Below are 13,545 nucleotides of genomic sequence, written 5' to 3'. Positions count from 1 at the left end.
GATCTGAAACCAAGATCTGAAACCAACATTTTCTATTTAGCCTGAAATCAGGTGATACATTCACAGAAACTCCGTTAGGGAGTTATTTGGAAAAGCAGGATGCAAGACTGTTCATCAAAAAATCTTAAATTCTTTGAAAATACGTCTTTAGACTAAACAACCCATTTCTGGACCAGTCCTTTCTTTCATAGACCAAGGAAACCTGTGCCTATAAATTCATTCCATGAAGAATTATATTATAATAACTGCCTGACAACCACCTCATTACTGTGGTTTCCTCTTCCTTATGTCAAAATGTGTCAGCTTTAAAACATGTCTTCTTCATTACCATTCTTCTTGGTCATGACAGTAATTGTCTAAATTTCTCAAGGTTGATAAATCTGGAGCTTGCATTCATCATTTGACCCATCCATCATATGTCAACCCAAATATATGAGAAATGCTTCAAGCTTATATTCATCTACCTACCTTTCAGGATATGTCTTTTGAATTGATATTCTTAATTTTTAAAAAAGCGCACTGAAACCAACCCATTTCCCAATTATTTTTTAAAACCTCATAATGTATTTATTCATTCGACTACATTTGTGAGTTTTTTTTTCTTCTTTCCTTCTTTTCCCTCTTTTTTAATTTGACAAATTGACTGATTTCAGTCAATTATCATTTGTTGCAAATTGAACTTATTGAACAACTGAAGTGCATATATATATATATGCATACAAAAATGTCAAGATCGATCTCAAAGGGAATAAAATTATTCTGCGGACAATATGCCAACTGACTACGTGGATGAAAGCCACAGAAACATATGTTTTGGCCACATATAAGTGAGTGATCCCATTTATATTTTTTATATTAGCTCTAACCATCATTATTGAGCACTTTCGTACCTACGAGTACCCACCAACACTCATCAATATATATATATATATATATATATATATATATATATATATATATTATATATATATATATATATATATTATTACTGTCCTGCAAATATAAAATACTAGCAATAATCAGTTAGGCCCTAAACCCTTCCAAAAAATTATTTTTCTGAATTTTCTCTTTGACTAGCCTTTTCAATCAAATAGATTGGTACCATTATACTATACACAATGACAACTGCAGGGAGGGATCCCGAATCCCTGTAAATGTTTTGGTAAGCAAAATTAAACAACCCTTCTATAAGCATTTACATAATGATAATAATAGTTTTAAAATATATCCAAAAGCCTACAAGCAGAAATAAAATTACATTAAAAAAAAATATAGATATGGTACTACCGATTTTCTGTTCCGGTTTCACATCATATAAATCAAGCCATAAAAAATTAAGATAGCACAGAAGAATGAATAAAAAATGCATTACAAACGACAATTATCATTCATCAAAGATAAAACAGATGTTCATATGAAAAACAATAGAATAGTTAGCATGTCATAAATTGCCAGGGAGAATAAACTAACCCTTTACAGTAATGCGCAAAAGGTAACACCCATAAAATGTCTTGTACGAATATCACTGATTAGCATGGCTAAATTTTAATTCATGGCAAAACTACAATAATTTCTGCTAATTTTAATAACAAATAGGTTTCATAAAGCTGTTGTCCAGTTATTCCTTCTTTAACTCATTATGACAAAAATACAATCTTGCAAAATCCAAGCAAAGCATCACAGCAAAATCACACCCATTTCACTGATGAAGATCCCTTGGTACCATTGCATTCTAAAGCATTCTTATTAAATTGCTATTGCATGGGTGCAAGCAACTGGACCTCAAAAAGCCTGCAAGTCTACTTATGACCAGACATATAATCTGAAAAAGCCTGGAAGATTCACGGACTTACCTCGTCATTTGAAGTCTTGTCTGGGTCAACTTTCATTTCTTCTCTTATCAACTTCCGGTTCAAATTTAATAATATAACTATCACTTCCGGGTCACAGTAGCATCGTGATTCAAAAGTTTCGCTTAATCATATGGACGTACCCGACCCGATTGTTGGGACCTAAACAAAAACAAACAAAACAAAAAAATCCCAAAAAAATCAATCAAATCCAAATCTCAAAAAGCCGGTGACGCTTTTTTCGGTAATCCAATCGGCCGGCAGGCCGCTGTAGCCGGCACTCTTGCACCCATGCTATTGTATAGCAATGTTTTGATATTTGACAGTTACATCCAGAGTCCAGATCTAGCTTTGTTATACAAAATTTATTTTATTTCAAATACGCTTTGTGATCCATCGACAAACAATGCCAAAGCTGACAATTGTGGAGTGATCGAGAGCTTTTGGACATCTTCAAGCTAGCTGTAGAGTATTGGATTTAGCAACACTGTTTAATTCTTCACGAAAAAACTCTCTACTTGATAATGAGACATTATAATCATGTTGTTACTGTCAAGGATAGGCCTAGATCAGGCAGTGCCCAGATAAAATCTGACAAGATTGACCATGTAATAGTTAACATCCATGAGAGCAACCTATTTCATACAGCAATGAGGACGTCAAGCAGAAGTACTGTTACCAGGTGATTGTAGGAAGTAGGGATCAGAGCCCGTAAGCCTGCCATCAAGCCACAACTAAAGGATGGACACAGAAACGAACACCGGTGAGCTAGGGAGCATCTCCGCTCAAATTGCCAAGATTAGGCAAACATGTTGTTTAGTGATGAATCGTCATTTTATGATGATTCAAAGATGGGTACTTTTTGCTACAGGAAAACTGAACAACATTACCACTCCTTAATGGTCAAAGAGGTTGCAAATTGCGGATATAGGAGTGTGATTGTGTGAGGTGGGACATTGTCATGATTCATCTTTAAACTTGAAAGGGGAGTGTTACCTTTCTTTTGCGCACTATTGTATACCAGGATGGAGTCATCTCATCAATATGTCAGCATACCATTATCTACAAAATGTAAATTAGGCTGTTGGGTAAATCTAGGCTGATACCAATTTTTAAAATAATCCTCTAATTCTTTTTGCCAAAAATACATTCCTCTTATGAAATAGCTTACCTCTAATTGACTTACTATTACATTGTCATATGTAATACACACTATCCCCATTAAGAAAACATGCTAATTTGAAATAATAAATTTTAACTTAATGTGCACCAACAGTACTAAAATAAGTTGGCTCATAAGTAGAAAAAAGAGACAATAATAAATATCACCAAAAGGCATTCCCTACAATGGAAACTGCTGCAGTAATTTACATGACTTAATGATCTTTCTTCAAGACATCTATTTTTTGTGTTATAAAACAAGTTTCAATTAAAAATGGTTAAAACATTAACATAATTTAACTGTGAGAATCTACTGTGTAGTAATCACTAATATCATACCACAAGTCACAGTTAAGAAAAAATTCAAGTTTCTGGTTGTTATCAGCTGTCCTGTTGCATTGACAAGGCTATGGCTTGCTGTAGTAATTCTTCTTCACTGAGTTCTATAGGATTGAAAACAAACATTTTAAAGGTTTAATATTGATAAGTGCAAAATGATGCAAAGAATGAAGGTACATTTTGAAATTTATTTCCGCATCTAAAATAGATGAATAATAAAAAAAAAATTAAACAGCTTTTTGAAGTTGACACTTTAGATGGAAATTAAAACAAATCAATTTAGCTACAGTTAACAATAGGCTACAAAGAACAGCTTTTTTTTACATTTTGGGTTTCTATCAATCATAAAACCAACTTGAACGAAAAATAAAGGATGAATTAAATGAGAAGACGTTCATATTTCAAAGCAATCCTTTTGTTAGTTGTTAAAGTGGATATGTGAAATGTTTACCAGTACATTGTTAATAAAGCCTCTTCTTCTTGACTAAGGTTGGCAATGAAACCAAAAAATTCTTATTAAGACAATAGGATTGTAATATAGCTGAATATAACTGGACAGTCTTCCTTTTCACAAATCGACAATTTTTTAAAAACAATGTTTTTACTGGAAAAATAAAATGTTTTGACCATGAAATTTTTCGACAGGCGCTCGAACTGAATAAAAACCGATGTTTTTGAGGCATAAAATATATTATTTTTTTAATGTTTTTTTTTTCTGTCTGTTGACGTTACGAATTTTATTTTTGCCTTTAATTAATTTTTTTAAAATGTTTGCACTTAACAGAATTTATCGAGCAAAATCATCATGTCAGAAATCCGACAATTGTCGGAAGATTTACAGGCCTGCTTTGATATTGTCATAAAGTGGTCAGAATGAAAATATATTGGCAATTTTGATATTTCACTGCCAACCTTTCCCTTAAATTCTTCCTCCACATAAAAGCTCGAAATAAGGAGTATATTAAAACTTGACTCCACCATTAAATTTTCCCCATCTTGTTATACAATGCACTACATTGTAAGAACCCACACAGGTGATCCCTGACTCACAAAAAATTACATACCATGTGACTGTCCCGTGTTAGCGTCTGACTTTTGTTGTAAATCTGTAGATGGTGTTTGGTTTGTTGTCTGATTTAAAGCTGCTAGTCGTTTCTGCCTAAGTTCTTCCTGTGATAATGTGACAGTGGCTGTTTGAGAGGAAGATGAGGTTTGACTGGATCCAGCAGAACATTTTGAAACATGTGACAACTGTGATGTTTGGCTATGGAAATATCCTGCAGTACAAAAGATAAAGTAGTTGGGATTTGGGGCAATGTGTGTTAGGTGGGAGTAAAACTGAAAATATACATGACCAACTGCCTCAAAACATAATTAGTTTAGATGTTGAAAATCTAATTTATGGTCAAAAATACAAAGTTAAGTTTAAGTGTTTTAATAAGGGGAGAATGAAGATAGTTTTATAATGCGCAAAAACTCAAAATTTCTAATTTATGACCATTTTTAACATTAACTTCACTTTCTGGTATCTACTTCAATGCGACATACTAAATTCTTTTTTTTTTTTTCAGGACAAAATGCAAGGCATAAGACATTTAAAAAATGAACTTGGTTACAATTGGTAGGCCTTTACAATGAATTTAACTAAAAGGATTTCCAAGTCTAATTTTTTTGATAATTCAATGACATACAAAATTATTTCATCTGCTTAAGAAAAAGATGTTTAATCAATATGACTTCATTTTTTTGAAGAAATGAACATCAAAAATTGATTAAGCTACCAAGAGTTGCAATTTCATTTTATATTGTAAAAAGAGTAATGGTAGGTCAAAATCATTCTTCTACTTTGAAAAGCAATTTAAATCCAACCCTCAGCCATACCTTCCATACTCATCTGTAAGGCTGTTTGTAAAGAGGAATCATCATTGTCAATCATTTCCCGGCTAACTCGCAGGGCCTCCCTCAAAACAACATCATCCTCTTCTCCCTCTATTTCTCTCATTGCTTCTTCTTGCCCATCTTTTTTGGCGACCTCTGACAATAACTTGGGTTTGACTGTCTGGACCGCTGGGGAGGTTCTTAGAATGGCATCAGCATCACACTGAGGTAAGGAGCCCATTACTATAAATATTGAGTAACCTGGAAAAAAGGGGAAAAAATTTAAATGACAAAAAAAAAATCACAATTAATTAACAAAATTATTACTGATGCAATATCTGAGCTGTTCTAAATTTTATGAGCTAGAGATCAGTGGCAGAGCTATTCATGAATTTTTTTTTTAATTTGCCAACAGCAAATCACCGAATACATACTTGGACCTGCGAATCACCATGCCCCAATGACTAAATCAAGCACAATAAAAATCTAAATTGAAGGCAAATGAAGAGGAAAAATTACAAGAAGAATGTGGCATTGAAATTGGAACTAATGAGGAACTAGTGATGAAAATAAGCAGAGAGGTGTCTTTTATGCAAAACGGCTATGGTGTGTGTCTGTGTGTATTATACTGCACATACACACATGGAGTGTAGATAGATACACACACAAGTAACTGTCAATGTCACAGTAAGTCATCAGTGGTCAAAATCAAGGAGCGCAATTTTTGAAAAATGAACTTTAATAATTTTTTTTTACGTTGGCTGGGTGATAGTTCGAGGTAAAAATTTGTTCGAGGAAGGAATGGAATGATAGCAAAGAATAATAAGGAAAAGATTTGGGACATTCAAATGAGTTAGAGGAAACCGTGTTGGAGTGTATATCCAAAATTCTCCGCATTTGTGGTATGGCTGTGCAAAGACCTTGTTAATCAATTTGTCAAATTCAAATTTTGAGACACCCCCCCCCCCCCCCCTAGATATTGTAATGCAAACCTGTATATTATAATATTCATTGGTGAGTGACAAATAGCAACTGTTGTACAGGAAGAGTAGTAATCATAGAACTTGTAACATAGCAAAGAAAATAAAAGCTTGATTCACTAGAGATTTCTATAAATTTGAGGAGAATGTTCCAGCTGACTTTACATATACTGTAAGGTTGCATTCAAGTTACTCCAAGAAAAACAATATAACAAATACATAGTGGCCAACTTTTCAAAGAGCTAAAACAGGACACCCTAATGCCCAATATTTTCATGACCCAAAACAACAGTGCATTTGGTCTATTATAGAATGTAATCTAGATTAAGAGCTTTTTCTGTTCCTTGTTTTAATAATAATAATAATAAGTACATTCCTATAGCGCCTTTCATCAAAACCTCAAAGTTTTAATTTGCTAGTCAAAAAAGCATAATCCAGGGACATGTAAAGGTAATTTCCTTACATATAAACAATTCTATTTTTTTACATTTCTTTTTTTTCCAGATTGCCAAATCGGGACAGTCCAGATTTAATAAGGACAGTTGCCCGCTATGCAAATATAATAATAAATAAATATAGGGAGAAGAAAATTTAAGACAGCAGAAAATGATGAAACATATGGGTTACATACCTTCCTGTTGTAACTGTGTAAGAAATAGAGATAAATATGTGTCAGAGATAAGTTCTGGTCCTGACAAAAGACTATTAAGGTTGAACCATTGCTGTCCAAGTTTGCGAACACTAAACCAGTGCTGTAGATAATTACAGATAAAAGCCGACATCTGTCTGATAAATGAGAAAGTAAAATGTCATGTAAGCAATCATTATAAAGTGCACCAGTCTATATATTAGCATTGACAATATTCATGACATAAAAATAAAAATAGTATGTCTTCATGTATTTTTATTTGTTCCTTGTAGAATCAAAAATACCTCAATGAAATTGCATAAAAATCTTCATGTGACAACCCATGTTATGTGATGGTATTGTAACATAACATTACTATTGTATGACAGTAGATGATGCATGGTGAAGTGATTGTGTGTGAGAGTGAGTGTTTGAGGGCTTTATGCGATTTAAATATGACAGATATCTTGGTGTTTTGATACAAGGAGATTTCTATTCAGGCACTACTTTTTACCAATCAAATATTATTTTTCCCCAGTGTTGGAAATCGACAGCAGGCATTGAGGCAATCATAAATATATCATAATATATATTTTTTAAAAAGCAAATGCAGATATTTAGTACGAATTCAATTAAATAAAATGTAAATAAAGGCAAATGGTGCTTTGTCACTAAAGAGGGAAATTTTAGACAAGCCTTAAGATCTTAATAATTACAGGCCAATTGTCTAAATTATCAATTAACTAATACAATATTAATATTAATGTCATTACTTTTGTAAAAAAATTACCAACCTGGGGTTTTGCCTTGCTTGAACAGCAACATCATTAGAACTGTTATACAAAACAATATCAAGCCCCCACACTGACAGAGCTTCTGTTATAACTTGGATTGAGAAAAATCCACTGTCATCATAATTGCTGGAGGGTTGCTAAAAAGAAACAGATACAAATATATATCATTACAAAATAAAAGGGACTACTTTGTGACATGAAACTAAAAACATAATGGGGAAAAACGGGTCACTCCTTTCATGACTTCTTCAACATCTGGATATACTAATACTAAAATGCATCCATCTTTTTTATTACATACTTACTTTCCTTACATTTATATCAGTCAACTCTCTTCTTCCAAAAAAAATTAATCAACATTATCTTCTCTTTTTCCATTCTTATTTTGCTTTCATGTCCCTGATATCTCATCTAGTATAAAGTTCAAAGAAAAAAGAAAAAACACCAAACCAGTGAAGACCATTTAGAACAAGGACAGAAAGTTGTGTGCAAGGGAGCAACAAATCAGATAAAGAAAAACACAAAACAGTATGACTTGGCAGTTTAATTTTTTTTTTTTTTTAATTGAGCTTTTATATAGCACAATATCCACTAAATGTGCTCAAAGCGCTTTACAAGGGGTCCCTGTCCAACAGCAACATGTAACATTTAGGACGGGACATGGTGCCTATTAGGCGACGTTACAATTTTTTTCGGACAGAGACAACGCTGTAAACAGCCAGGTACTCATTTTACACCTGAGTACGGTGAGAGAATGTTAGTAAAGAGTCTTTTCCAAGGACTCAACTATGCGCAGAGTGAGGCTCGAACCCAGGACCTTCCGATCCGAAAGCGAGTGTCATACCACTAGACCACATAGCCGCACAGAAAACACTCCAGAGTAAAGGTAAAAACTCTTCCTCTGACCAGCAGTGAATAATAATAATTGATTGAGAGATGATATATCATAACTCATAAACCTGATTCACTGATTAGCATTTTCATACCGCTATGAACTGACGATATTCATTTGTCCCAACACCACCTTCTGCCATCCTTTCCCTTTCCCGTTCATCAAGTCGATTTGCAATCTGTGCCAGGTCCACTGCACTGAAGTAATGGTTTTGTAGGAGTGCATTCAAACAGTGTTGGGCACATAGGGACCCTTCTTGCTGAAATTTCAAAATAAAATAAAAAAAGTATGAAAACAGCAAAGAGAAAGATGATAAGTTTTCTACCTCTGCATCAAGTTCATCTGTACCTGAATTAGTTTAGTACACTTCAAAACATTGCATTGGAAAAAGGGGAACACAACCTTGGTGGTGGTGGTGGTGGGGTGCTCAAAATTGATTCAGATAGTTAAAACATAAAAGCAACAATGACAATAGACAATACACTTAATTTGACTTTAACAGTGTGCTATGTGATCTGAACTCTAGTAGTGCTATTTTTAAAATGTTCATTTCAATTGAATCTCTAAGTCATGAACTGTTTATTGCATCAATATATTTTCTAAGATGATTTGGTTTGTTTTTTTTTTTAGATGAAGGCAAAAACCCTTTGCAGCCACTTTAACAAGTTCAAAAACAGTTGGATTCATAAAAATCTTTGACTATTCTTATCTATAAAAAGTTTAGATATAAAGATGCAATTTCTTTTTTTTTCCAAAAGCATTCCAATCTCAGATAATTATTAAGATGGATAACAAAAGTTATGAATAAAAATATCTCTTTACTTCTCCTTTTTGCAATTGGTCATTTTCACATTTTCTCATAATATTCCAACCAGTCTTAAAATTATGCTGATAATTTTTCTCACAAAAGTAATCCAGATCAATAAGGTCCAGTCACTGGAGTTTAGCCCAGTTTCTATAGCATTAGACATTGGTTAAAAAGGAAGTCAGTAAGTATCCAGCTGATCAATTACCTTCTACTACCTCTCACTGGAGGGAGCTAGATGTAATAAAAATATCCAAAGAGTTGTAATGCCAAAAATAATGGGTGGGCAGCGAATTCATGGGGGAGGGGCCATGCCCTGTGGAGTGTGCGAATGGTGATAATTGAAAAGATGAAATTATAGAAGGAACGAAATTGACCACTCGGATCCGTGTTATTGTTTTTAGCCAGCCATTTTATAAGTAGTTTTCACTAAATTCTATCAGTCAGACAATTAACGTTCAAGGGTACACATAGTTTTGTGTGTTGGTATGGTATATCCGGCTAGCAGATGTTATGCGTCATTTAGCTTCACATGCAGTTAACTAGTTTGTTTTGTTTTGGACTCCATTTTTCAAGGCAAAGATATAAAAACTCCTTTGTCCTCTTCTTCTATGTTTGATTTATCTTTTGACGCAGCAGATTATTTTTTTCTTTTAAATTTTTTTACGTTGACACTTGACAAAAATTATCTAGCTAGCAAAGTTGTACTGTCGGAAATCCAATAATTGTTGGAAGGTTGACAGACAGGCCTGACAGAGTCCCATTACTTTTTGTCTCACCCTTGTAGGTTATCAAACTTGAGACATTTGGCTTGATTAATAAAAGACATTAGCCCATTATAAATGGACCTGTGAGCAAATTTGATTTTGGCATGTCTTAAAACATTTTTTTTTTAATTGTAAAAATTTCAAATACAGTTCACTCCGCTTAATCGCATACTCCACTTATGCACTACACATTCCCGAAAAACGCAATTTTTTCAATATAATTAGGTATCCCAATCCAGTCCATTTCTGTGCAACGGGCCTGAAAATCTCTTTCTAAAACATGTCAGATTTTTCTTGCAAAAATAGCTTATTAGACCCTTGTAAATAGCATGACATAATGAGTTTTTTTATCGCGGCGAATAACTGAAATTTTATGGGTAACCATTTTTTAACTGTCGGAGATCCTCGAACATTTGTTGGATCGTGTTACAAATAGCATCATTAGAAAGGGAATTAAAAGCTATTTCTAATGATACCAATAACAACTTGATTCATTAACATTAAAACCCTAAAAAATCTAAATATTTCAGAAAAAAACACCTAAAATAGGCAAAATTCACAAATTTCGATTTTTTAAAGCCAAAAATAGGATCGGAAATATTTTGAAAAAAAATAATATCTAAATCTCGATGGTTTCCGAGATTTGTTCCACCCGAGCGAGTTCCAAACGTCAACACTCCATTTTCACTTTTGATTCCGACGTGATAACAATAATCGCTCCGCTTAATCGCTACAATTTGATTCCATCTTGATTGGACAACAATATACCCATCAGCAGTGAACTGACATCTCAGGAACTCCTGGACTCCGTTCAGCAACACAAAATACAATGGCTGGATAATGAAGATGAGAAAGAGTCATTGGAATGTGACACATCACCTCCCACAAACAATGAAGAACTTGATGAACTACGCCGCTTCATCCAAGAAGAATGCTTGACTGATGATCGACCAGCATTGGTGAGATTGGAGACAAGGGTTTATAAACAGCTTGCACAGAAAAGAAAGCACTACAAGCTTCACAATTACTATTCTTACAAAGAATAATGTCACATTCTGTTGGCGATAAAACACAAAAAAGAAAAGAAAAAAAAACAAATAGAAAACTCAGATGGGAACGTCCTTCTTAGATGGCACATGAAAGCTGGGCTTTGATGCTATTTTTAGCTTCTCCACTTAATCGACACACTTACCGGAACTCCTGAGGGTGTGCGATTAAGCAGAGTCGACTGTATATCCATCCATATTCTGAACTGAAAATTTGGTTTTCTTCATCTCTCATAAGTATCTTCAATTCAGCCAAGTATAGTATAAGGAAAATCAAAATCAAAAGGGGTGTGGTTCCCAATTTTCGAGACTTTGGTCCACTTGACATGGAATGCCCATTTTTTTCAGCAAATGGATGTGTTTTGTAAGCCTCCACATAATGTTTAGAAAGTAGGCATGGTATGTAGGATTTCCGGCAGCCTCTTGGTATGTGTTTTTTGGCACTTCCCCATATAAGTTTCGGGACTTTGTTCGTGATTCGTCCGCGAAATAAATAAATTCCTGGCCATCATCAATATCCCCAAAATTTTGGTCAGAATGAATGAACAAATTATAGAAACAAAAGAATATCAATAAAGTTAATAGGTAGGTAGGTAGTGAAAACTTTAATGGTTGGTGGACAAGAACCGATTTGATGATTAACATGTTTCTTGCAGGTTGAACAAAGGAGAATTGCCAGTTTGACGTTTGAGTTTGAGTTTAAGTTTAAAGTTTCAAAAACTTACATTTCATTGATAAATTTGCTTCCTTTTTAAAAGAGCTGGATTTGGCATTTGAGCATTATTTACTTTCATGTTGTGTTAAATATCACTTGATATTAATTAGATCTAGATAACTGATATTTGGCTTTGGGACACAAATAACCACTGGCTTTTTATTTTTCAGAGTATTTGATATTTTTCACGCCTAGTTTGTCATTTTGCATAAAATCTTTCTCTTGTTTTTGTTTTGTTTTTTAAGGGTTTTACTGGGCTTGCAACACATTTAGGTTATATCAGCGCCAGTAAAAAGGAAGAAAATGGGATAGTAAAAAGTTCTAGAATTACAATTAAAGCACCCAAGAAAAAGTAAGACATAGCTAGTCATAGGGGAACTGGGAACAAATAGGGATCAGATGTAGATTCCAAGAGCATATCACCAATGCACCTAGTTTGAGATCACCTATAAGTCTCATCCAGACACAAGCACAAAATCCAACAAAGAAGAATACACTCAAATGCTTGCATTATACATTAAAAATAACAAATAAAATAACACATAACAGAGAGATGATTTACAAGGAAAAAAATATCATCTCCCAAAACAAAAACTATGCATTTGACTGTTTCCCTCCCACCTAGGACTCCAGCCAGGGCCAGGACAAAACAAGTAATCTCATGCCAAGACAAAGACAGAAAGCATGTTGGAAAACAGATATATAAGGGGATAGAAAATAGAAGACACTGTTCTGTAAGTACCTCCCTGCCCGCCATGGGAGGTCAGGATCCCCACCCAGAAATCTTTCTCTGCCAACTTGATGCCAACTTGATAAATGTGTCTGCCAATAACGAAAAGACCAGACTTTTGGTTATTGCCATTCAGGGTCTGCCAATAATCAGTTTTCTTTTGGCAGACATGTCTGACTGAACTGAGAGTAAAGACAGCCCTGCACTGCGAATATAAATATAAGCACTTCGTTACCAAAAAATTCCTCCGACTAACTCTCTATCTTCATCATAAACCTACTGACTGAGCACGGCATTATAAAATAACAATAGAAAGTGCAAAACAGTGAAAATGATTGTCATAATTTTGAAGTTGTAGTTGTAACCATAATTATAAACTTCATAAACTGCGATTGGGAAGAGTGGGAGTGAAAGTGAAATTGCTCTCACTGACAGTTCAGTAATAATTCATTTAATGTTATTATCTAAATAACTTACCTTTTCGTGAAATATTGATTCCATTTGAAGAAAAGAATAGATGTAATTTGCGTTTTATGTATTTTAAAGGAGACACCGATTTCCAATTAGGCCGGTCAATCAGTAAAATCAATCGGTATTTCCCTTTTTTTTAATTTAAGGGAGTCAAAAGTTGTGTTTTCAGTTTACTCGTCGTCTGCGTCAGACTTGTCAGATAAATTTTTAAAATAATCCAAATCAATGCCGAAAAAAAGTCCAAATTTGAAAAAAAAAAAAGACTTTTCGGATAAATATTTATTATATCTTGAAATAAAGTGCCGAACTTACCCTAGAAACAAAAATATGAGTCTTCAACCTCCCCTCTTAGGTCTACACCAACATCGTTTGCTTTGGGTGTGCTTTCTTATATGACTTGCTGGAGTATACGGTTTCAAAATCAATAGTTGGATCATACTTTTTGTAACAATAAATTCTTTGCAACATTTGTTTTCTATTCGGCTCCAT

General features: G+C 33.9%; 1 protein-coding gene across 1 annotated transcript; it reads right to left on the bottom strand.

Annotated features, from left to right (window-relative positions):
* Positions 1-1,134: 1,134 nt before the first annotated feature.
* On the bottom strand, positions 1,135-13,244 carry LOC144962562 (ataxin-3-like). Its single transcript, XM_078895602.1, has 7 exons — positions 13,063-13,244; positions 8,617-8,781; positions 7,631-7,767; positions 6,840-6,994; positions 5,232-5,489; positions 4,415-4,627; positions 1,135-3,454 (listed from the first exon to the last, which is right to left on the bottom strand). Exons 1-7 carry the CDS (start codon positions 13,084-13,086, stop codon positions 3,393-3,395), a joined length of 1,014 nt encoding a protein of 337 aa, XP_078751728.1. The 5' UTR covers positions 13,087-13,244; the 3' UTR covers positions 1,135-3,392.
* Between the last annotated feature and the right edge of the window lie 301 nt (positions 13,245-13,545).

This window comes from Berghia stephanieae, chromosome 1 (assembly GCF_034508935.2).
Source record: "Berghia stephanieae isolate SIO BIC M18660-M18661 chromosome 1, UCSD_Bste_1.3, whole genome shotgun sequence".
NCBI classification, from domain to species: domain Eukaryota; kingdom Metazoa; phylum Mollusca; class Gastropoda; order Nudibranchia; family Aeolidiidae; genus Berghia; species Berghia stephanieae.
The sequence above is the reverse complement of the archived record's forward strand: the minus strand, read 5'-3'. Positions and strand labels throughout refer to the sequence as shown.

Bases quoted from the DNA above. Each gene is read 5' to 3' on its own strand.
- LOC144962562 (XM_078895602.1), bottom strand. From the start codon at position 13,086: ATGGAATCAATATTTCACGAAAAG. The intron at 7,768-8,616 runs GTATGAAAATGC...GTTTCTTTTTAG, and splicing joins AATATCGTCAGTTCATAGCG to CAACCCTCCAGCAATTATGA. The intron at 6,995-7,630 runs GTTGGTAATTTT...CTCATTTATCAG, and splicing joins CAAGCAAGGCAAAACCCCAG to ACAGATGTCGGCTTTTATCT.